We start from the raw sequence: 22,497 nt of genomic DNA on the forward strand, positions 1-22,497 counted from the left end.
CAAGGCAGGACCTCCATGTGGGCTGGGGCACATCACTCCCAGCCCTTCTCAGCGAGCAGATGCACTGCTTCAGCCAAAAAAGAGCGCAGCTTTTGGCTTCGGTGTTCAGAGATGTGATGCTCACAGATGGTCCGGTCCCCTCCCCTCCCAGGATGTATGTCCCCTGGGGCAGGGGCTGTGCCACCCTACGTGCCTGCGTTGTAGTGTCAGTGTGTGTGTGATGCTGAGGACAGGGATATTGTAAGCACGCTGCCGGGAAGCTCCAGGGCTGCTCTAACATTTACAGTTTTACCCACCAGAAGAGCTCCGTTTAAAAATGTGAACGTTCCCACTTCTGCCTGCCAGATACTACAACAAGAAGAACTGGATCCTTCAAGTGCCTCCTTGTTTTTAGTCATAAAGCCAAATTTGGACGGCAACATGTAATATTTGTGAAAGGTTTCGTGTTGGCTTTGAGGCACAGATGTGGTGGGTCCTGCTGCCCAGTGCTAACTGGTGGCTGCTGGGGCTGGCACCAGCCGTGCTTGGTGTGGGGCTGCAGCAGAGCTGCGGCTGCGGGATGGGGAGCAATCAGGATGAATGCAATGACTATTTTCTAGAATGTAAACACCCTTGCAGCTTAATGGCTCTATTTATGTTGATGGAGATCAGGAAACACACTTTGTTATTTTAGTCTGAATAAGCTCATGCAGATGGTAAGCAGAAGCAATGTGTTTGGAGTTTCTGGTGTTCTCTGACAAGCCAGGTTGCACATGAGTGTGTTAACCTTGCCTTTGAAAAGTGCTTGATTTTATCAGCTTGTTTACCAAACTGTCACAACAAGGCATAAAACCACAGAAGACTCGCATGCTGATATGAGAAACGTGCGTGTTCTTGGTAGCGGAAGAGGAATAGGAGCTCTCTGCTCTTTGTTAAGTGTGGTAACAAACCATTTTTCCCCCCAAACCACGGAGCGAGCTGTCGGCCAGGGAGCTGGGGCAGCCCTGCGGCGAGAGGAAGAGGCTGCATACGACAGATTGCTCTCCTCTGCCGCGGCCTCAAGCCTCTGCAGATGCACGGGGTGGGATTTGTCAAGTTGCTCTAAAAAAGCCATTTGCCTCATATCGTTTGCCGGCGCCGGAGAGTCCCCAATTCCCTCCTGTGCCGGCAGGCCTACGGGCCGACCGGCGTGGTGGCTGCAGGAGCCGAACGAGTTAAGTTGCTCTGGCTGTTCCAAGTGGGAGCGAAGAGCCATTGCAAAATGTTTTCCCCCCGTTGGCTCTGCGTGTTGTTTTAAAATTAAATTGGTTCTGGTTAGCAAACAAGAACAGGACGACAAAATTAAATTTTCTGAGGAATGTTGTGAATCCTGTGTGAAAAATAAACCCCCAAACGTTTTTCCCTCCTGCGCTCTCCAGCGTGCCTTCGCTCCTCTTTGCCTGCCATCCCTCTCTCCATTCCCTTGTGGGCATGCTGACCACCCCGTGGATGTTAAGACTAGTGTCCCTATGCCGACGAGCTGTGATTAACAGCTGTGGGAGTTCATGGGGCCCAAGACACCATGGCTTGGCTGATTGATGTTTTCTTTGTCCCCTTTACTTATTGTCTTGCGTCTTCTTTTCTTGCCCCTTTGTTCTCACTGGTCTCCCATCCCTCAGAGGGATACTGTTGCTCCCTCTCCAGCAGGTGAATGCTGTGTGGGTCCAGAGAGTAGTTCAGACACGTAGAGAACATGGTATTAATTTTGGAGGCAGAATTAGACCTATAACATATAACTCAGCTCCATACAGATGTCTACCGCAGGCCATCTGCAATGCTTCAGTCTCGCTGGAGTCCAGCACAGGCTCTGCACTGGAGGAGCTACACCCACATAGGGCTCTGTGATGGACAATACAGGCTTCTCCTCGTCTGCTTCCATCTTCCTTATTTATTTATTTATGTGCAGATGGAAAATCTTTGACACAAATTGGCACTCCTTAGATTCTGTTCCTCTGGAAAGCTCCTGCAGTCCTTAAAAGCTTCTCCTCCATTTGGTCAGCCCTGCAGGCATTCAGTGTGCACTTCATAAGTCATTTCTCTAGTCATTGCTTCAGTATTTGTGTCAAGTCTTCTTGGATCTTTATTTATAATTTGGCGTGGGTTTGTTCTGAGGGCTCAGCACACTTGCTGTTTTGTGTGAACTAGGACATCTTGCTCTCAGACTTTTAGATGGGACAGCAGGTTACTCCGAGCTGAGTTTCGTCATGCTCGTGTTGCATATGAAGTGCTGGGGCTGCCGTTGTTTCCTTGCTGTTGCTATTGCTTTTATTCATGAAGTAGGGATCCGGATGTCCTGTAATGCTGAGTGCTTTCCTGCGGCAGTGCTCTGCCCTGTACCTCGGTGGCAGAGCTGCCACCAGATTACATCTCTGTGATGGGTGCCTCTCATGCTCTTCCATTTTCTCTGCCCACTTGCTGCTTCTCAAACCCTTACTTTCCCTAACAGAGAAGGCACACTGGACCCTCTGCCTGTGGTAGAGATGTGGAAGGAAAGTGCCTCCTGGTCTCTGTCCTGGTGAAGGCCATGGAGGGCACCCTGTGAAGAAGCAGTTTTCACATCACCAGCAACTAGGCTGCGAGATGACTAAAGTCTACAGGGATTCAAAGACTGCTGGAACAAGGTGCATGGTTGCACCTCTCATGCTCTTCTCATGCATCTGCTCTTGGCCATTGCTGGGTACAGGAAAGGCCTCGAATGGCCCTCTGGCATGACATGGAGCTGTTAAGGTTGAGCAACCACAGGAGCTTATCTGATGGGGCCAGGCAACAAGGTCTAAGAGAAGAATAAATGTTTCTCAAGGCAGAAAAATGGATTGGAGAGGCAGCATGGGCCTGCCAAAACCTCACATCCAGGTGGCACGTGAGGACGGGCACCCGGCCCACATGAGCAGCATTGCTGGGGCAGGGCCATGTGTTGGGCCTCATGTCTGGAACAGGGCTGTGGCTGTCGTGGGCAGCCAGGGAGCACTCCTCCTTTGCCATCAGACCACTAGAATAAATAAAACAGCTCCACTTATGCTGGATGAAATCAAGTCCTCTGGATTGTGGCCTAAACACGGTCAACAGCTCCTCTGGGCCCTCGAGCTGCCAATAGCTTGCACCTCCTAGCGAGTCTGTCCTTGGGAAGGAGCCATTAGAGGCTAAGGAAATTTTGCAGATCTCCATCCTTCAAGAAGTGGGAAATCATCAGTGATAGGACTTGCAGCACCTCTTGTGCCAAGGAATGGGGTATGCAGGAAATGCACGGATTAGAAACCAGCTCTCAGTGCAGTGCCCCAGGCAATGCCCTCCTGCAGCATGGCTATCAATAGCACTGCCAAAACTCCTCCAGGGCACGGCAGGGACTGGGTTTCCCTTCTGCTCAGACCTTTTGGTGATTAGATTGCATGAGGGTGAGGGGCCATCAGCAAGCTAATGAGGCTTTCCAGGCCCCTCTGATAGTTACAGGCTTGTGTTACATTTTTTGTGCCAGGGCTTGAGCATGCTGGAGTGCCAGTGAAGCTCACCAGAAAAACGTCACCATTAACCAGGGCCTGAAGCATCAGCTTGATGCTCATCAAGCTGCCACATTCTCTTCTAACACAAGTGCTGAACTTGACACTTCTTGATTAGATGGCCAAAAAGGCTCAAAATGTAGTTACCTGTTTGTGTGCACACGCAAACGAAATATTTCACATCCCTTCTTCAGCCACTTTGTGGCCAGAGATTTGTTGCTCAGCAGTGCTCCACCACCAGCCCTTGATGGTGCTTGGCCTGGGGGTCAGTGCTGCTGGGAAGAGGCTGGGGCTACCAAGTTTGTGGCCACTGCTGCCCTCATCCTTGCACCCTCCAGTTTCTTTCCAGGAGGTGCTCCCGGTGCCTGGCCTCACCTCCTGGTTCCTGTCCTCTCACCTTTTTTGTCCCCTTGGTGCCAATATAGCACAAGAGCACATTGAAACCCAGGTTGGCAATTGCAAAACTGTTTTGAGTGTTTATGGTTTTATCCTATGATCTCTGTTTAAATGGGAATTCCTTATGCTAAAGTTTCAGACTGAGGGCTTGAGGAGATGACCTGAAATCTGAGTGAGAATCTGTTGAGTCATTTCTGAGTGCTGTGAGCATAAATATATGTTCCAATTCCAAAAGTGTAACGTTTATCAGCTGTACAATAATGCACAGCCAGCCTCATTTTGCAGGATCAGGCTTCCAGCATCCACAGACCTCAGCAATAAATGGAGCAAGGTCATTGCTAAGCTGAAAAATAAGTGCTTTTGAAGCATTTCCTCCCAGGACAAGCCCTAGTCTTTTCTTCCAACTTCCAACACCTTCCTTTCCACTCAGAGCAAGATTGTAGCATTTCTCAGATATGGAAACTTCCCCGTTCTCTGCTGTCAAAAGTTTTCAGCCTTCCTTTTTTGTCTCCCTTTAATCTTCCTCGGCATGCCATGGTGCGTTCATCTGCCTTTCGCTGGGCTCACCTTTTCTTGCACTTCCCTCTCCTAATGCTATCCACATGGTTCCCATTTAACCAAGGTGAGAGCCAGTGGGCATATCCCATATGTGATTGGAGAGGATGTGGTTCTCAGGTGGAGTTACTCAATTAGAGATCACCATGCAGTTTTAGGGAATATATTTTAATAAGTTGATTTTATTATTTTCCATGTATTTATTTTTTCAGCAGAGATTATGCAATATTAAGAAAGATAACGGTTTACTTAACCAGTGACATAGTTGCACTTAAACCCTGAGAAATTTTGCTTCTTTAGATCAACCTTTATCCCCAAGAATTGTCTCTAAATGCCTTCTCATCTGGCTGGGGGCAGAATCCCTTTCAGAGGCTTAGCGGTAGTTATTTGTTTAGTTGAGAAAGTTTAAAAATCTGACAAGTACATTGCAAAAATATCAGATCCCTCTCCCAGAAGGCAAGCCAATGATACCATTAGCTTAATCCAGCACCTCATACACTCAATTTTAATATGACTCTAGCTCCAGAATATGATGTATTTTCAGTTGGAGGATTTGTGTTGCAGTAGTAAGAGAGGAGGAGGAGGAGGGAGGGCAGTGCTGTAGGTCACTCGGCAGTTGGGTACACAGACGTGGTAGGAAACATGCAGAGGGTCTCTCTGGAAAAGAGCTAACATAAGTTCTGACATCTAAATCCATTCATTGATTGCAGTAACTCATGGCAGAGCCTTTTGCTGTATGTTCAGCTGAGCCCCAGGTTTCATGGGTGAGCTGTGCTCCCGTCTGCCTGTTCTTCCTGCGTGGCTCCCTGCATTTTTGACAGCCACCTCTAGCTACAATGCTTGTACAATTAATGGATGGTGTCTGGAGCTACCGTCCTGGCAGGCTGCACAAGCACCCCTCTCCATCTCCACAGAGAGCGGGGATGTGCTAACTAATGCAGAGGAGTGGTGCTGGCAGCAGTGGCTGTTGTGAAATGTAGCATTCAGCCCATCCAAGTCCACGTCTTTGTAGCATCGATCTTCAGGGCTGGCTGGCTTTGGCTTGCCCTCCAGGGAGACGGAGGGACACAGACCCCTACAGAGTCCACCCAAGACACTTTGGGTGCTTGCTTCAGTAGGAGTCATGCCTGTTCTTCCCTGCTCACCTTAAAAGGGTGAAGAGAAGCAGCTCAGCTGATGACATCTATTGCAGTAAAGCTGGAAGAGATGCATTCCCCCTGAAATGCTGGCAACCTGTGAGAGGAAGCAGAGGGTATCAGGGAATGCATCTGTGTCCAGAGGAGTAAAGCAATCAGTAAACTCCAAGCGTATCAGGAGTAAAGCCATTTCAGTAAAGGGCTAAGAGGGCAGCATTTATTGCAAGAGGGAATGCTGATAATGGCAAAATTCTCAGTGAAAATGCAGAAAAAGTATATATTGGATAAATATGAAACTTCTGTGTTTGGCAAAACAATCTCACACAGATTTTATAGTGATAACTGAGCACTTTGTGGTTTAGGTATCCTAACTCGTATTTCATCTGTTCCTTCCCTCTTCAGATCTGCTTCTGTTTCACAATTAAAATTAACGTGATTAACAACCATGTCACAGTAATTTTTTTCTATGAAAAGCAAAGCAAAGCAAAGAGCTTTCTATATGTCCATACATTGTTTACTATTCTGCATTGAGTTATGGGTTGATATTTTCCTGTTTCTTCCTCTTATTTGTATTTCCAGGGTATTTTTTGCTGCTCTTTGTGCTGCTTTCTCCCCTGGACCCGGAGCACAGCTGTTGCCTCTCCATGTCTCACTGGTTGGGAAATGCTGTCTTAAACTCTCTTCCCCAGAGATCCTCTTGACCTGTGCCCTGAATTTGTTCAAATTTGTTGGTTTTGTTTTTGTGTCTTTTTTTTTTTTAATACATTATCTTTAATCCATTCTTCTTGTTCCTTCACCATCTTAAATTGCAGAGCTTTGTGGTTTTGTAGGCACTTTCACTCAAATTTGCTTCCAGTTTTGGACTATTAATCAACTTTCTGTCTGCCTCTCTGTTCCTGGGGACATGCAAAGAGCCTGCTTCTCACCTCTGCTCGAAGCCCAACGTATTCTTTGTACACACACGAAACAAACAGACAAACAAAAAACAGAACAAACAAAACCAACCAAAAAAAAAACACCCAACAACCTCCTGTTCTGTTCTTCTGTTTCCCCTGCAAGTTATATCTTCTTATACCTATATTGCCCTTCAATGTGTTTCCATGTAGTATGGGTGAGGCTAAATGTTGTAGTTGTATATGAGGGCTTTGAAGCTTTCCTGTTTATTCTCCGTTCTCCTGGTTTTTATGTATAGACATAAAATGTGATCAAAAGGCTGTCCTGGTATTCTCACTCTGAGTTTTTCTCTGATCCGATTGCAATTTCCCTTTCCCCCAACCTGTACCCTAAGCCTTGGTTTTAAGGCACCCAGCAGCTTTTGTGAGTGGCTCCCCTCAGACCTAGTTTCCAGTCCTGCTGGGTTGGAGGGCGTTACCTCAGTGCCCTCTTCCTCCTCACACAGACACTACTTTTTGCAGCATCCTCTCTCTGTCCTCCCTAAGCACATCAATATTGTTTCAGGTGATCCTATATGTCAAGCGCAGTGGAGGTTTGTTGACGTAACTTGGTAGGACTTGTAGGACAGCAAATAGCCACCGAACTGGTTGCAATTTTGGAGAACTTGCCATACTGTGAAGATACAGAAGAGCTGCAAATAATACTGCTTAATGAAAATATAATTAGGTGTGGCTTGCTCCTAAAGTTGAGCTACCCCAAAGAAACAAAATCCTAGCCGGCAGTGGTACATATAGCAAGATCCAGTCACTAGGATCAAGACAGGTAAGGCTGGACTAGAAGCCAGGTGCTTATTTTGATCATGGACATTAAGAAATAATTGCAACATGTTTATGGGGATTGGCCAATTTCCCCAGAACAGTTTTTAAGCCTGTAATGGATACTTTTATGAAAGCTCAGTTCCGTCCTGCTGAAACACCGGGTTTGACTTCTGCACTACTTGCATGCTCTCTGAGCTGCCTCGAGCAGGGTGTCAGGCTCGTGACACCGGTCTTTTCCGGCCTTCTGTCTGTGCCTCAAAAATCGGGTTCAGGCTCCACCCTGTGTGCTCTGGTACAAGATTCCCCAAAGATCAGCTGGGGAGAACTCCTGCCAAGCCGGGTCCCTCCAGCTGAGCCGTATCTGCCGAGCCCAGCCGCGGCGCGGAGCGGAGGAGCAGGAAGAGCCGGGGCCAGTTCCTTCAAATATTTTACAGATTAAGACCGGGGTCTGGGATCTGTGGGAAGGCAGAGGAGTTCACAGACCCCAGCGGGTTATGGTCCTCGCCGCAGCGCTGGCGGCCCGCGCCAATAATTGCTGTCTTCCCCATCCATCCAGCTTGGTTGTTCGCTATCGTGTTCAAATGCAATGACACTTCGTAATGTGGACAAGCCCTCTGACATTATTTTAGTGCAGCTGGAGGCATCTACTTTAGCCTTGAAAATGCCTCTTTCTTGGCAGTGCTTTGTGTTTATTATAATGCTGTCTGTAATGTGCAAAAGTACATTTCTTTTTTAACTTCCTTCTTTATGTACTAAAGAGTGTGGTTTTAATTAAGGATTTCAGATTGAAACATTTCCGGTTTTATGCGTTGTTTTTTGGTGGGGTGGTGTGGTGTTTTTTTGTGTTGTTTTTCTTTTTTTTTTTTTTTTCAGGACAGTTTTCAGTTAAAATGTTTTAGAGTTTTGAAAAATACCAGATGCCCAGCTCACAAAGTGCGCGAAGAGCCCCAGTCACTCCCTCTTCCTCCCGGGGAAATCAGCTGCTCCGCTGGGCTGGAGCGGCTGGGGAAGGCGGATGGGATGGCAAGAAGGGGGTCGGCAGGCAGGAGACGGGCCAGGACAAGGGCTGGTTGTTTGCAGAGGTGCCTTGTGCCTCAGGCTCCATGCACAATAGGAAACGGAGATTCAGGCTCATAAAGTGTGAAACAACCTGATTTTTCTGAATTCTGGTTTTCCCCTCTGCATACATGGAGATGGTGAGGGGAGCTGGGCAGGCACAGATCCCTTACGAAGGGCAGAGCATCTCTGCTCGCTGCCTGCCCCTGCCATCCAGGCAGCCCGCAGGAATGCAAGGCCAACACAAACAACCTGTAAAACAACACAATTTACAGGGGAAAAAAAGGAACCAAACCAGGTTTTAGCCCTCCTGGTGGTAGAAGAGCTTAAGGATGTCCTACAATGCTCCCAACATTTTAGAAAACAGCAAGCAGTGAAAATTCTGTTCAAAGCAGGGTGCTTGGGCCAGTCCCATGATTTGGGGGAATTTGACTCATGATTTTTCCATGTCGGGACTTGGCAACACTGAAATCCTTGGTTTGAATTTGTTCCCGATGTGGTAGCTAAAGCTTCCTAATGTGGCTGTCGAGTCCCACTCTCCCCAGCCGCGGGACGAGACGTAGGGAGCTGAGTGTGGAACTGCGCCGTGGCAGCTCCGCGGATGCTGCTGGGTGGATCTGGCTCACGTCCCTGCACGAGGCTATTCCGAAGCGAGCTGTGCATCTGCCACATGACAGCACATCAGGCAGTGAAGCAAGAGCACGATATTGGAGCTGCCAGCCTGGTTTACAGGAATGTGTGGTTTGGATGTACAGCTTGCCCAGGTTAGGTGTTTTGATGGGATTAAATGAACGTTAAAAACGCACTTGATACCTGGGATCAAGCGTGCCTGGGATGTTGCTCAGCACATGCTGCAGCTCACCATTTAGAAGAAAGTGCTGAAAACATCCATCCTCTTGATACAGTGATAGCACGTAAGGCACTGTCAGGAAAAAGCTTGTGTAAAGAAAACCTCAGCCTTGCAATGATGGCACCTCGGGATGGTGATGTAGGTGCACCTTGGCTGAGCAGCTTTGCGCAGGGAAATGGGTCCCCATGGTGTCTGCAGCACCCAGCATCACAGCAGGAGGTGGGCGTGGGGACAGGCACAATGCTTGTCCCTGTGTCTTGTCCACACCACACAGGGACAGTGGCCATGTCACTTCTCCTCCCTGGCAGCACAGAAATGGCTCTTTTCTGCACCTGAGAACACCTTTAAGCCCCGTGTGTCACCTAGAGCCCTGTCCCCCCTGCGAGGTGGCAGGGAGGTCACTCGCTCCTCCTGTCAGCCCTCCCCATCCACCCCCAGCTGCCTGCCTATTTGGGAGCTCGCAGATCGCTGAGTGCTTGAAGAGCTGACCACTTCTTGCCTATTTGGGAATGCTTTTAAATTGTTCCAGAAACTGCTGTTTGTTGATAAATTGGGGTGATCGTGGAGAAGTGTTTTAGCTAAACTGTGTAAAAGAAGGAATGAGCTGCAGCGCAGCACTGCCAGCTGTCATTGGATTTAGAAACACACATCATAGATTTTGCTGCTTTTCAGACAGCTGCGCTTATAGCTGCTCTTATAGCCATATAAAACAGTCATTCTGTCAGCAAACGTTCTGGCAGCCGAGCTGGGTTATATCTGCACTTGTGTTCCCAGCACCGGCGCCTTCGCTCGCCCTGCACCCGTAGGTGAAGCCAGGGGAAGGCAGATTTGTCCCACGGGCTGTGACAGCTCCCCAGCACCTGCGGGGCAGCTTCATGGAGATTAAGAGAAAAACACCACCCACACAGGCAGTGGTAGCACTTGTCTGCTGCTCCCTTGGTCATTAGGAAGGGGTGGTTGCTGTCCTTATGGGGTGTTTCAGGGTGCTTTACCCCAAATCTGTGGTTGATGCTGAAGATATTGGCTAGCTGGAGGTCAGACTTACAGAAAGTAAGTATAGACTTACTTTCTATAGCAGTGCTTGCAGAGATCAGCCCTCTGTGGTCCACTCCATTTGGACTTTGGAGCTCAAGCTGAGTCCCAGGGACCAGAGTTAGATTTTCAGGAATTTCTTTGAGGGAGAGGAGGTTGCACTGGAGCATCAAATTTGACATTTTTAACAGGAACAATATTGCTTTGGGTAAAAACCTTGTTAAGGAAAGGCTTCCTGCATAACAGACCAGCTTTAAATGCCCACTCAAAGTGGTGCTTGTATATTTCACATCAATTTTATTAGTTTTCCTTTATATGGAGTTGAAAGACCTCAAGCAAAATATCCTAACTACATGAGGGAGCAACTCCACAAGTGAGGCTTGAGAGTGAATTCTCATTGCACACAGTGTTTCACACCAGTCCCTTGTGCAAGCAGTGTCAGAAATAAGTGCAAGGCAGGTTGGTGCTGCCTCTTGGTGGGATGAGCTGCCTCCTGCAGTGACCCCGGGGGGCCCAGTGCCAGTACTGCAGGGGATGCTGAAGATCTGTGCCCTTGTCTTCTCTGGAGCCGTTTCCATGGCTAAGCTCAATGATTTGAGGTAGTGCATGTGAACAGATGGTGACCACAGCCTCATTTTCTCTTGCTCTGGTCTTCTGCTCTGTTCAAACCTGTAGCCTTCTTGCTGCCCACCTCTCATTCTCTCTGAAAATTCTGAAGATGCTGGATTTCATCCTGATCAAAAAGGGAAAATGTCTTAAATCTCCAAGTTATGCAGCACAGGAAAACAGCTTTCCTAGCTGTAATGTGATCTTGGTTCCTGCCCAGGCACCAGGCTGGAACAGAGGGTTTGGAAATTGCCCCTCTGGCCATTATCTGAGCTTTACAGCACTTTGAGATTGAACCCAGATCCCACATCTCTTCTGAAGCTCCATGTCAGTATACACTTGTTCCTAGAAACCATTACTGTCCTGTGAGCTCTTTACCGTGTGAGGATGGAAAACAGAGCTATTCTGCTCATTTCAGCTCCTTTTTGCATGAAGGCAGAGCTGAGGGTTCATTCCTTTTTCTCACCATCCAAGGATTAAGCCCAATCCTGACTGTTATCCGACCTCGATACCATTTACACACTGAACCCGATGCCTACGGCTTTTATCTGAGCCCTTACAGCATTTGGAAGCAGGCCATGCCCCTTGTCTGGTATCAAAAGCATTATATTAATTTGGGATTCATTCCACAAAATGAGGCTGTCAGCCAGACTCCTTAGCAATTGGATATTGAACCCAGACCTCGTGGTTGTCTTCCAAGTTATATGCCAGCTGGGAACTCAGCCCACAATCCATGGCTGCCAGCCAAGCTCCTTATTGGCGAGAGATTGACACCAAGCCCCCAGACTGCTATTTCTGTACGGTGCTGTTATGGACTAAACCTAGCTCACGTGGTCAGCATAATCACCTCTGGATTGGCAACGAAATAAAATATCTAGTTAAAGACTTGAATGAATATCGAGGGTCAATGTTCAGCTGCTTAAAGACCAGGGATGATGACAACAATTCCCTTGGAACAAAGCCCCCTCGATACTCCGGGGGGAATAGCCCCAGATCCCCCATCTGTCATCCAGCTGGATGTGAAATCCAGCTTCTCATTAACACACAGCGCGCAGCATTGCTTTACTGGCGGGCAGCATTAAAGCCAGTCCCTTCAACTTCCAGGTATTCCTCAGATGGGGTTAAAGCAGATCCCCTTTCTGTAGCACCGTGAGGCTCTGCCAAAGCACTTCTGGTGGCTCAGAGCAGACCATCAGTACTGCACCTTGCCTTGGGATGCACTCCCCACTGCCCTGGGTGCAGGACGCCTGCAGTGTTTGCTTGCCAGCAAGACAAAGAAGAAGCCTGGGTGGTGAGATGAGAGCAAGGGGTGGTTCTGCACACCTCTGTCCTCTCTGGGGGACACCAGGAGCTTCACAAGGTAGAGGGAGCATTTCAGGTGAAATGTCCGTCTGTCTGAGGCGAGCAAACTTTTCCCTCCTGCCAGCAATTTTGCCTGGGAATTCTTGAGCATCTTTACACCGTGTGGTTTTACTGCATAGCAAAACGCTTCAGAAGACTGAATTAAAACCAAACAGCTTCCCAGCTGGGATGGTCATCATTAGAATGCAATTTCCAGCAACTGTGTGGGTTTCTTGGTAGCCTCGAAAGCTTTAAAATTCGCTTTAAGCATCAACTTTGAAAGGATAGTTGAGTATACAGCTTGAATAGAAAAATCTTCCTGTGATTGTGTGGATCAAGCTGGATGTTATGGTGTGTACGGACAGAGGGGATGAGGCTTTTCCTCTGATCTAGTGGTGGTGATGAAGGCTGCTCTGTGGTGCTCTAACCGTGCACATTGTGAACAGGGGGGGAGGTCTGACTTCCCTGTCCGAAACCTTGCCATGCCTGGGGACAGGAGCCATGGGAAGATTTCAAGCCAGTTTTGCAGACCTCTCCCATGGGGCTGGTGTTATTCTGATTGCCTGTTACATATCTTCTGATTCATATTTATTCACTAAGAAAACATCAAGTCCTTGCCACACACATGGTTTTCTGAGGACTTTAAGCCTGAGAGAGCCAGTGCAAATGGGATTCAGCTGGCTATGGTGGCAATTTATTTGTAAATAAATTTTCCATGTGCCCACTTGTTCCTCTGTCAGTGGGAATACCTTTCTTTTTCCATTCATCGTTCTCCCCAGCTTACTCATCTCCTGTCTGAACACTCTGTCCTGCCCTTTATGCCCCCCTCCCTGCAAAGCTCTCCGTGGGCTTCTCTTTGCTCTTTGCCAGGTCTTTCCCAACCCCTTCACTCCGCTATCTCCTGCGGGGTGCTGGAGGGGCAGGGGATGCTGCTGCCTTTGGTGCTGGCATGAGGAGCCTGTTGCAGGGATGCTCCAGGCGTTTTCCAGAATTTATGGGTAATGCGGAGCTGAGCACTACCCGTGATTAGTTGAAATCGTTATTCCTAGAACTGCATTTCTTTGCTTTATAAACAGAAGGTCTCATCTGTTGCGCATTTGCTCGGTCTCAGCACTCCCTCTGTGCTTTCTCAGCTAACCTGAGGACGCGGGGAGTGCGGGGCGCTGGCACACGCTGTGCCTGCAGGAGGTGGTGGGGAAGGAGGGATGGGGCAGACGTGGTGAGCAGTGGGATGGAGCAAGAACAGGCTCTTCTCCCCCATCCTCTGGTTGGCTTCCCAGGGTTATGAAAGCCCCCAGCGTGTCATGCCGTGCCGTGCCATGCTGTGCTGTGCCCCTCACCCCTCCACACCCCTCCGCCAGATCTCAGCCTTCCTCTCAGTGCACACACGAATTCCCACTTCTGCTGGGCCCTGCCAAAGCAGAATTCCTGAAGTAGACTAAAAAATGTGGAAGACTTTCAAACCCAGAGATTACTGAACTGTCCCTCTTACCAAAAGGCAGTCAAGGCTATGTTCTCTATCAAGTCTCCAGTATAATGTTTAATCCAGTAACTGTGACTGGAAACGCTTTCCAATTATTTTAAACTGCCAGAGATGTTTTAATACGCCTCAGATTTTGTGCTGGCATGCCGCAGAGTTAAGTGCCATCCATCCATCAGAGAACATTAAAATTTAGCCCAGTTTAAAAAGGAGGAAAAAGGGAAACGATCTCATAGAACGTACTTGCCCCATGAGCCCCACCACCATTTGTGGCCTCACAGCCACCACCTCCTGCTTTGTCCCCCTCTGAGCAGGGCGAGAGGTCCAGGCAAAGAGCCAAAATCTCCAGTTCCTCTGCAGAGCTTCAGCTGAGGGCAGCAGTGGGAGCAGATCTTCACTCATTGCCAGTCAGCCCCATGCCTTGTAGGATGGCATTCACTTTCTAGATGTGTCCAGGCCTCTGCAACCAAGGATGTAAAGGGTCAGCAAGGCCCAAATAGCTTTTGAATTTCCTTTGTGCTCATGCCATGAGGTGCAAAGCTTCTGCCTGCTTGTTCCTGCTGCATGCTGCTCAGTATAACATCACTATGGCTAACTGGAACCACTGCCTTGGTTTTCAAGTCTACACACTCAGAATCGGGTGTTTTAGTGCTTTTTCTTATCCTGCTGTGTACAGGTTTCTTTACTTTTTTATTTTTTTTTTTACCTTATTCCCTCTGAGTGTGTGCACGTGCACCAGGCAGAGGGGGAGAAGGGGCAGCGAGAGCATCGTATAAATCCAGTTCTGCTCTATTAAGATTCATTCTGGTACAACAATGGCTTTCTCTATTCAAAAGCTTTGTGAAAGCCCTGCCTAATGATCTGTTAGCTGGGGAAAGGTTAAATTCCTGGAAGATTTTCTGTGTTTGATGAAGAAAAAATGGTGCAATTATCCAGAATTCAAAGTGAGCTTTAGCCAGCTGTTAATAATACTGTGATTCTTCGTGTTCTCATTACTCAGAAGTAATGTGGCCATCCCTAGTCATGGCAGTAAAATATTTATAGCCATTTCTTTTGGCCCTGTTTGTACTTATGGAGGGCTGGACATCACTCAAAGTCTACTAAATATGCTTCTTGTTGTGCTTTAGCCACCCATGACAGAGCTCTTCCCACCTAACTGCAGCTGAAAGTGATGGAGATGTAGAGTGGGGTGGCCAGGTGAGGTGGGACTGAAGGGCCTTTGGGCAACCTGTGCCAGCAGGGCATCAAGGCTCTGCCGAAGCCTCCGGAGGAGCTGGTGCTTCCCGATCTCCTCCATCCTACAGCAGCCATCCAGGGTAAAGGAGATAAGTGGGCTTGAGACCTGCCTGATGGCTCAAATAGGACTCGGAGGTGTCTGACAGTGTTTCCAGCTCTCCGTGGCCTTACTGTGCTCTGCAGGTTGGTGCATACTAGGGGAGCAGTCACGAGAGAGCTGTGTGTTTCCCCAGCACTCTGCCCTTCTCCGTGGAGGTTTCCAGCCTGGAAAGTCGTGGCAGAGCATGAAACACACATGGCATCTCTGTGTGCAGGCGCGCAGAAATGAAACAAGTGTCATGGGGAAAATATCATTTCACAGTGGCAGGGCCTGGGCTGGGTTGAACAGACGGCTTGTTTCCTCTGGTGGATGCATGGAAAATCAATTCCCAGTCCTCTGCAGAGACTCCTAATGATGAACAAAATTCCTCCTGTAGCATTTAAGAACTAGGGCTGTTCTGCACGGTGAAAAGATTTCTTTTTTATCAGGGGAGCTGCAGGTGACACCTTTTGGCTGTCTTTGTGTTGCCGTCGAGGTGTCTGTCTTATCCTCTCCATAGCAATTCCATTTCAAGCACAGCTTTTTGCCTGGAGGTCTGAAGTAAATGAGTATTAAGTAACTGTATCTGTCTCTAATCCACTAAACATCCAGAAAACCAGCTAATATGCCTGAGCCAGCGGGATAAATACATTAGGTTAATCTAACTCAGCTACTTTTCGCTCAAACAACCAGTAGCGTTTAGGGAAAAAAAAGGCTGTACGAGGATTATTTATTTTCCACATTTTTCCTTTCTTCTTCCCATGCCTTTGCTGTGATCCATTAAACGCTAACCACTCGGCTAACTGATTTCCCTGACCCCCTAAAGCATCACTTGAAAAATCAGCTCATTCATCTCAGACCCCGGGGACTGCCCCACGTTTGCTGAGGCTCTCGGTGGCCAGGAGAGGTGACGGGCTGAAGGCAGATGTAGGGCTGCGTGTGTTCATCCTGCCTGGTGCAGAAGGCTCACGGCTGTCACCGTGTCCCTCGTGCTGTGGCCCAGCTGTCATGGGTTGTAGGAGCTGTAGAGGGCTGCCACGCTGGTGGTTCCTCCTGCAGGTCTCCTCCTGTCCTCCCCAGGCTCTGCAGAGGTCTGCTCCAAAAGGACTGCCAGGCAGCATAAGCAGAGGAGAAGCTGAACCTCCCTTGCCAGGAGCAGATGAAAAGGGACGTTACAAAGTCCCTTGACTCTGGTAACACAGCCCCTAGCTCCGACACGGTGGTGGAGGGCATCCAAGTGTTGTTCAGCCCATGCTGGGAATCCTACCCCGGTCTCAAAGGTCAGGTGCATGTCTGTGGTTACAGACTTCACGGGGATGGCATCTGACCCTGGCTCAGCCACACAGAAGCCGAGGCCTGACGGACAGGAGGATCGTTTGAACCTCCCCGGATCTTGCTTTCCTTTGAACTACAAGCTGTGTTTTGTTTCTTCCCAGCCAGGTCTCTAGACAAACTCTATAACTTTGCTGACTGCTCTGGCCTCCACCTGATCTTTGCGCTGAATGCCCTGCGCCGAAACCCCAACAACTCCTGGAACAGCTCCAACGCCCTCAGCCTGCTGAAGTACAGTGCCAGCAAGAAATACAACATCTCCTGGGAGCTGGGCAACGGTGGGTGTGGGAACAGGGAGCCCCGGGGCGCAGCACACCGCAGCAGAGCCCTGCTCCCTTTGGAAGGGGTGTTGGCAGGACCTGGGATGCTTGGCCAGTTGGTTCAGAGGGATTTGGAGGTCCCTGCTATAAGGCAGTGTAGTGCTAGGACAGACCTGGTTTGTGTTAGAACCTCAGTTGGAAGTTTTGGTCGGTTGGTATAAATAAAATAAATGTTCCTGCTGCCCCAGAGGTTGGGGACAGCTGGTCCTGGGGCGGGCAAAGCAGCAGCTGCATGGATTTGTAGGGCAGCTGCTGTGCCAGGGGTGCAGGCACCCTGTGGGGACAGGGGAATGACACCAACGTGCAGGTCCCTTGCCAGCCCACAGCCTAAGGGTCGCAGGAGGAGAAGCCCCACAGCATCCCAGCCCCTCCTGGCTGCTCCTGTGTGACAGCATGTGAGCACTCTCCAGCACTGGGGATGGGAGAGCAGAGCTGGCAAGCCGTGCCTGTCTGTTCTTGTTTGCCCAGAGCCCAACAACTACCGGACCCTGATCGGCCGCTCGGTGAACGGCAGCCAGCTGGGGAAGGACTACATCCAGCTGAGAAGCCTGCTGCAGCTTATCCGCACCTATTCCAGAGCAAACCTCTATGGGCCGAACATTGGGAGACCCAGAAAGAATGTCATCGCTCTCCTGGAAGGGTAAGTGACATTGCTTTGATCCAGAAGGGACCAGAAAGCCCTCCTGGTACCCCTTGCCAGGCAGACATGATCTTTGGATTCCCAGCAGCTGCCAGGACAGCTCAGCCAGCTCTGCACCAGGGCCTTGGGGATGTGGTTGTCTGCTTTCACAAAGGTCCCTGGTGGGATTCTGGGGGAATTACAGACAGAACGAGGTGCCCGCCTTGCTGGGATGTGAAGAAAATGCAGGGATGTGGTTGGGGGCTGCCACACGCCTGCAGGTTTCAGTGCCAGGAGGTGGGTCCTGGCACCTCATGCCAGTGCATACATGTATGTTGGCTCCTGGACACTTCACTCATCCCATTTGGCAGCTTCTCCCTGTGCTTTCCCCACCTGTGCAGTGGGAGAGCCTGTAGCACCCTTCTCTGATGCCCAAGCCCTCTGCTCCTTCCTAGCCCAGACAAGCCCTACAGAGCAGGGGACAATGCGTGGCACAGAGCCACTGTCACAGCATTATTTCTCATCATTACTCACATTGATTTTGACCGGGCTACATAAACTGTTTTCCCAACTGTGGCACAGAGATTCAAATCCCTTTCACCAGCAGAGTTCATGACCTGTCTGGGACATGCCCTTTTCTCCCCTCTCACTGTCCCTCTAGGAAAGGCTTGCCTATCGTGTTGTACCTGGGCACCACTCAGTGCTGCAGTGCTGCTCCAGCCAGCACGCCCCAGAATCAAACCCCTGTGATTTCCATTGGTGATTCTGACCCTCAGGCTTTAGATTCTTGGTTTATTTTTCACCCCTTTAGGTAAAAACGGCACTCAGGATCTGACAGAGATGCTGGGAGGTGGGTGTGCTGTATGCTTAAAGCAATGGGTAGGACAACTGGCAGGTATTGGGTGTCGGGAGGCTGGAGAGAAGAGTGAGGAGAAGGAATGGTGACAGAGGGACTCAGACACCTGGAGGTGACATTGGACAGCTACAGGAACCAGGGAGGTGTGGGAGCCTGCTGGCAGCAGGAATTTGGGCCGTGGGGGCTCGAAGACCATCCAGCAGAGGGGAAATTCCCTGCAGGACTGTAAACAGAAACTCCAGCGCAGAGGGCTGGGCAGGGGGAGGTGTGGAAGGGGCTCTGCTGGGAGCAAAGCTGGGTCTCGCATTCATTAACATCTGCATGAATGATCTGGCAGAAACAATAAGCAGCACACTGATGCGGTCCCCGGCGAGGCAGGCAGGGAGCGAGGGCCAGATTCTCAGCTCTGCTGCAGCAGCACGAGGAGCCCCTGACGCTGGTTGGCCCAGCTGTGACGCCAGCATCCCTCGTGCTGACAGCAGCTCCGGCACCACGGCCCTGGCCACGCTGATGCCACACGGGCACACTGCTGGCTGCAGCCCCGAGGGTTAGCTCAGGGCGCTGCGAAGAGCTGGAGCAGCCTCGAGCAGCAGGAAGCCTATTAGCGCCAGGAGCAGGCTGAGGAAGGGAAACAACGGGGATGAGAGCCAAGCAGCTCTCCGAGAAGGGGAAGTGACCCAGGAGCGGGGCTGTGGTGTGCCATGGGGTGGGAAGGACAGAAGCAACCCAGCCTCGGATGGAAGGGAAGGAGGTGCGTGAGAAGTAGGGTGTGAGCCGGGTGGAGGGGGCTCTCCAGACCCCCACACTTGTCTAAAAGAGCTGTAAGGAGCACACCCGTCCTCTGAGCTGCATGCTACTACCCCACTGCCATCCCTGCCTGCCAGGGTGACACTGGTTCCCATTGCTCAGTGCTTCTCTCCCCTGTGGGACATCCTCGTGTCCCTGTGGCAAGCAGCATGTGCCTCCATGGCCTTAATTAAATGTCAAATTAAATGATGACACAGGGTTAAACATTCATTTGCAGTATTCAGAACCAGAGTTACAATAAGACAGACAAATAAAACCCAGTGCCTAAGCTGCTTGAGAGCCTGAGCTTTGCTCCTAGCAGCTCCCCAAGGTCTCTTCAGTACTCTGGGTTTGTGCTACCGAGAGCTGCCTGCCTGCTGCAGGAACTGCACAGAGCTGGGACGTGACAGCCTGTACCTGGAGCTGGCACAGCCAAGGCGTGCTCCTGGGGGAGCCCAAAAAGCCAGCAGACAGGAGAGAGGAGGAGGAATTTAGGAATTTAGGTATTTTATTTTTAAAATGTGGTCAACAGCAGAAGTGAACCAGCTAGGAAGAGAGAAGCCAGATCGAAGATTGTGATGTGAGCACTAAGGCTGGAGATGAGACACCCCCGTGCAGAAGACAGGATGGGCGGCTGGCTTGCTAGGCAAGCAGTGCCCTGTTACACAAAGTGCAGGAGTGAATTTTGGTGGGGTGGAAGTGAGCTGAACTGGGAAGGGAGAGCTCAGAGAGAGCCAGGGAACGGCTGCCAGCAGTAGAACACAGAAGATGTTCTCCAGGGAAAGCCTCCAGAACTACCTGAAGTGCTGAAGCACCCAGAGAAAAGTCTCACTGCCAAGCACCACATAAAATTACATTTCCCTTTTTTCCTGTGGAGCTCCTGCACCACCCTGTCCAGGGCATTGGCTCAGCGTGGCCACAGTGCCAACTATAGTGCCAGTGCCACCGCGGGCTGCCCCATCCTCCAGACCAGCCCCAAATCGCTGCCACAGGGACAGGCTCTGCAGTGCCAGAGCACTGCTGTGGCCCTGCTGCACAGGAGGGTAGGCACCGTGTCCTCTGAGTGTGCAGGTGCAAGGGGGAATTTGTCCAGACCCAGCTCACGGTTGAGTTTGATGAGGTGTTAATTAGACCATTCATGCAGCCTGAGCTGTCGGAGAGCAGACCACCTTAGCTACCTACAGGGTCTGTAGGTACAGGCATCCCAGAACTGCTCAGAGTTTGAAAAAAAAAAAAAAAGTGGGATTTTAAGGAATTAACATAGATTTTAACAGCAGATCAGGAATCAGACACAAAGGTTAATGCATCACTTAATCACAATTTCAGTGCTGGAAGAGCAGAAACACGAGGGAGAGCTATTAGGAAGAAGAGATGCTGACATGTGTTAAAGCTCACGACATTTGGTACAGATCTCAGGCTGACGTGTCTGGACAGATACGGCTGGGGGTCTTGTCATTTATTGTTCCTCGGCTGGAGGAGCCTAGTCTCCACTGGACACTCACAGGCTTTGACTTGTGACCTCTGCCGTGGCTAGAGGTGCAGTGGCAGGAGACTGCTGGCATCTTGTCTCCTGATGCCTGAGGCCAGCCTCTTTGAGCAATGTGGCCCCTGTGGGAGGATTTTCCATTGCCCTCAAAGAAAGATGCTGCTGGTGGTGGGGTGCCTGGTGGGTTATGGGGCACGGGAACACAGCACGTGGCTGTGGGACACACCTCCCCACCCTCAGTCCTGCTCCATGCATCCACAGATAGTGGGTTTCAGGAAGAAACACAGGTATTTGGCCTGTCCTCTTGCTGACAAGGGCTTCTGCCCTCTCTGCCACATAAGCACCGCAGCTTCACCCTTTTCCAAACTACAGCTAGGCTTGTGGCACAGGCTGTACCAGGATATTGAACAGGTCGAGAGCAGGAATTTTTTGCAAAAAAAAAGCAAGCCACAGGACAGGAATTAATGATACAAAGGGAAGGACACTGCAGTGTAAACTCAAATTTGGGTAGTGTTAAGCTTGTGAATGAAGGCATTCATAAATACACTGAACTGAGACATGAGGGACGTGATGAGGCATTTTGCAGCTGGTTTTACAGCAGGAATGAAGATCTGAGATATAAGCAAAGGATCTAGCTGTTGCTTTTTCAGGGGAAAAGATTCAAGGCAATTTCTGTGACTGAAATTTGATCTGGCTGGCAAGCCAAAATCGCTGTCACCTGTATAGGGAGAACGAGCTGGTAGGAAAAGACATAAATGAGATGATACCGCTGCATAGATACATGGCGTACCTTCATCCTGGCTGCTATCTACAATCTCGGTCATTCAATCTCAGAAAAGATGTAATAGAACCAGAAAGGCAGCAGAGAGGAGCCAAGGGTGTGCGGAGGTGTGTGACGTCCGCCACGTGAGAGGAGATTGAGTGGGCTGTGCTTTCTCCTACAATTCAGGCAGCGGGTTGGAAGGAAGCTTTGGAAGGCTTTGTGACACAGCGCGCATGGCATTGCAGGAGTTGTCATCAGTGTGAGATCAGAAAGGGACTGGACAAACTGATGGTGGGGATACGTGCCAGTGGTGTGGTGCGATGCAGCCCCAGGAGCCCTGGGGAGCAGATCGCACAGCTGGGTGGTGCAGCCAGCACCAAAGCTCTTTCTGCCAGAAGGCTTGGCCAGCCCTGAGGCAGATCCTGCTGGTTGCAGAAAGGTGGTGCTGAGCAGAAAGAGAATGTGATATCACAGCAAGTTTTTACATAGTCCCCAGTGGGCTCTGCTCCCCAGAGGGAAGTCTGGTCCGAAGCCTGGCATGCAGGTCAAAGTCCTTGCAGCAGCTGGGATCTCTGAGTGCTGCTGCAGGTATTTGTGCTTCTGGAAACCTTGTACTATGTGGTTTTTTTTTTTTTTTTTCCCCATCACAGTCAGCAGATAAAGGTGTACCTGATTATTCTGTTTGTTTTATAGCAGCCACCCTCAGGTCTCAATTTGTTCAGCTTATTGGGTGAAAATTTGGGCTAGAGACCCATAGTCAGGCAGGCCTTAGGATGGCAAAGAGGACACAGCTGTATGGGCAGAGGCTGCTCCAGCAGTTAGTGCTGGAGCCAGAGAATGGGTGCTGGCCCTGTTGGGTTTACCAGAAGGGTGGCAAGGCAGAAAAATCAGTGCAGATGGGAGCGTGCTCCACTCCAGGGCCTGACGCTGGCCCCATTTTCCAGAGCTGCTCTTCTGGTGTCAAAGCCCTGGCACAGTTTGCTTTCACAGTACTCCAAGGAGTAAGAGATGCAATAAGCCACGTTTCTTATGTCCAGCCCCGGGAGCCGGGACATGCTGAACCACCTGGGGGCTGCGAGGTGGTGATTTGTCTGCCTCCTGCAGCTGTATTCTCTGTTACAGGATCACTTTTTTATTATTTTTTTTTTTTATGTCAAGGTTGACAATCTGCAATTACCTTCATGGGAAAGAGATTTCCAAACGCAGATGGCTCTTTAATGTATCAGGAATAAGCCTAGGAAGTTCCAGTGGCTGGAGGCTGAAGCCAGACACATTCAGATGAGGAATAACACACTTGGAGGCTAATTAACCATGGGAGCAATTTGCTTAAGGTTGCAGTGGGTG

At 49.9% G+C, this 22,497-nt stretch overlaps 1 protein-coding gene across 2 annotated transcripts in view; it reads left to right on the forward strand.

Moving 5' to 3' along the window:
* HPSE2 (heparanase 2 (inactive)) overlaps positions 1-22,497 on the forward strand; it is a 97,326-nt gene that overhangs the window by 51,521 nt on the left and 23,308 nt on the right. For both annotated transcript variants that reach the window (XM_084526597.1, XM_084526598.1), the window contains 2 exons: positions 16,428-16,601; positions 17,112-17,283. In XM_084526597.1, coding sequence (XP_084382723.1) covers positions 16,428-16,601; positions 17,112-17,283 — 346 coding nt within the window. The remainder of the gene's footprint in view (positions 1-16,427; positions 16,602-17,111; positions 17,284-22,497) is intronic.

The sequence above is a fragment of the Aythya ferina genome (genome assembly GCF_964211825.1).
Source record: "Aythya ferina genome assembly, chromosome: 7".
In the NCBI taxonomy this organism is placed as follows: Eukaryota; Metazoa; Chordata; class Aves; order Anseriformes; family Anatidae; genus Aythya; species Aythya ferina.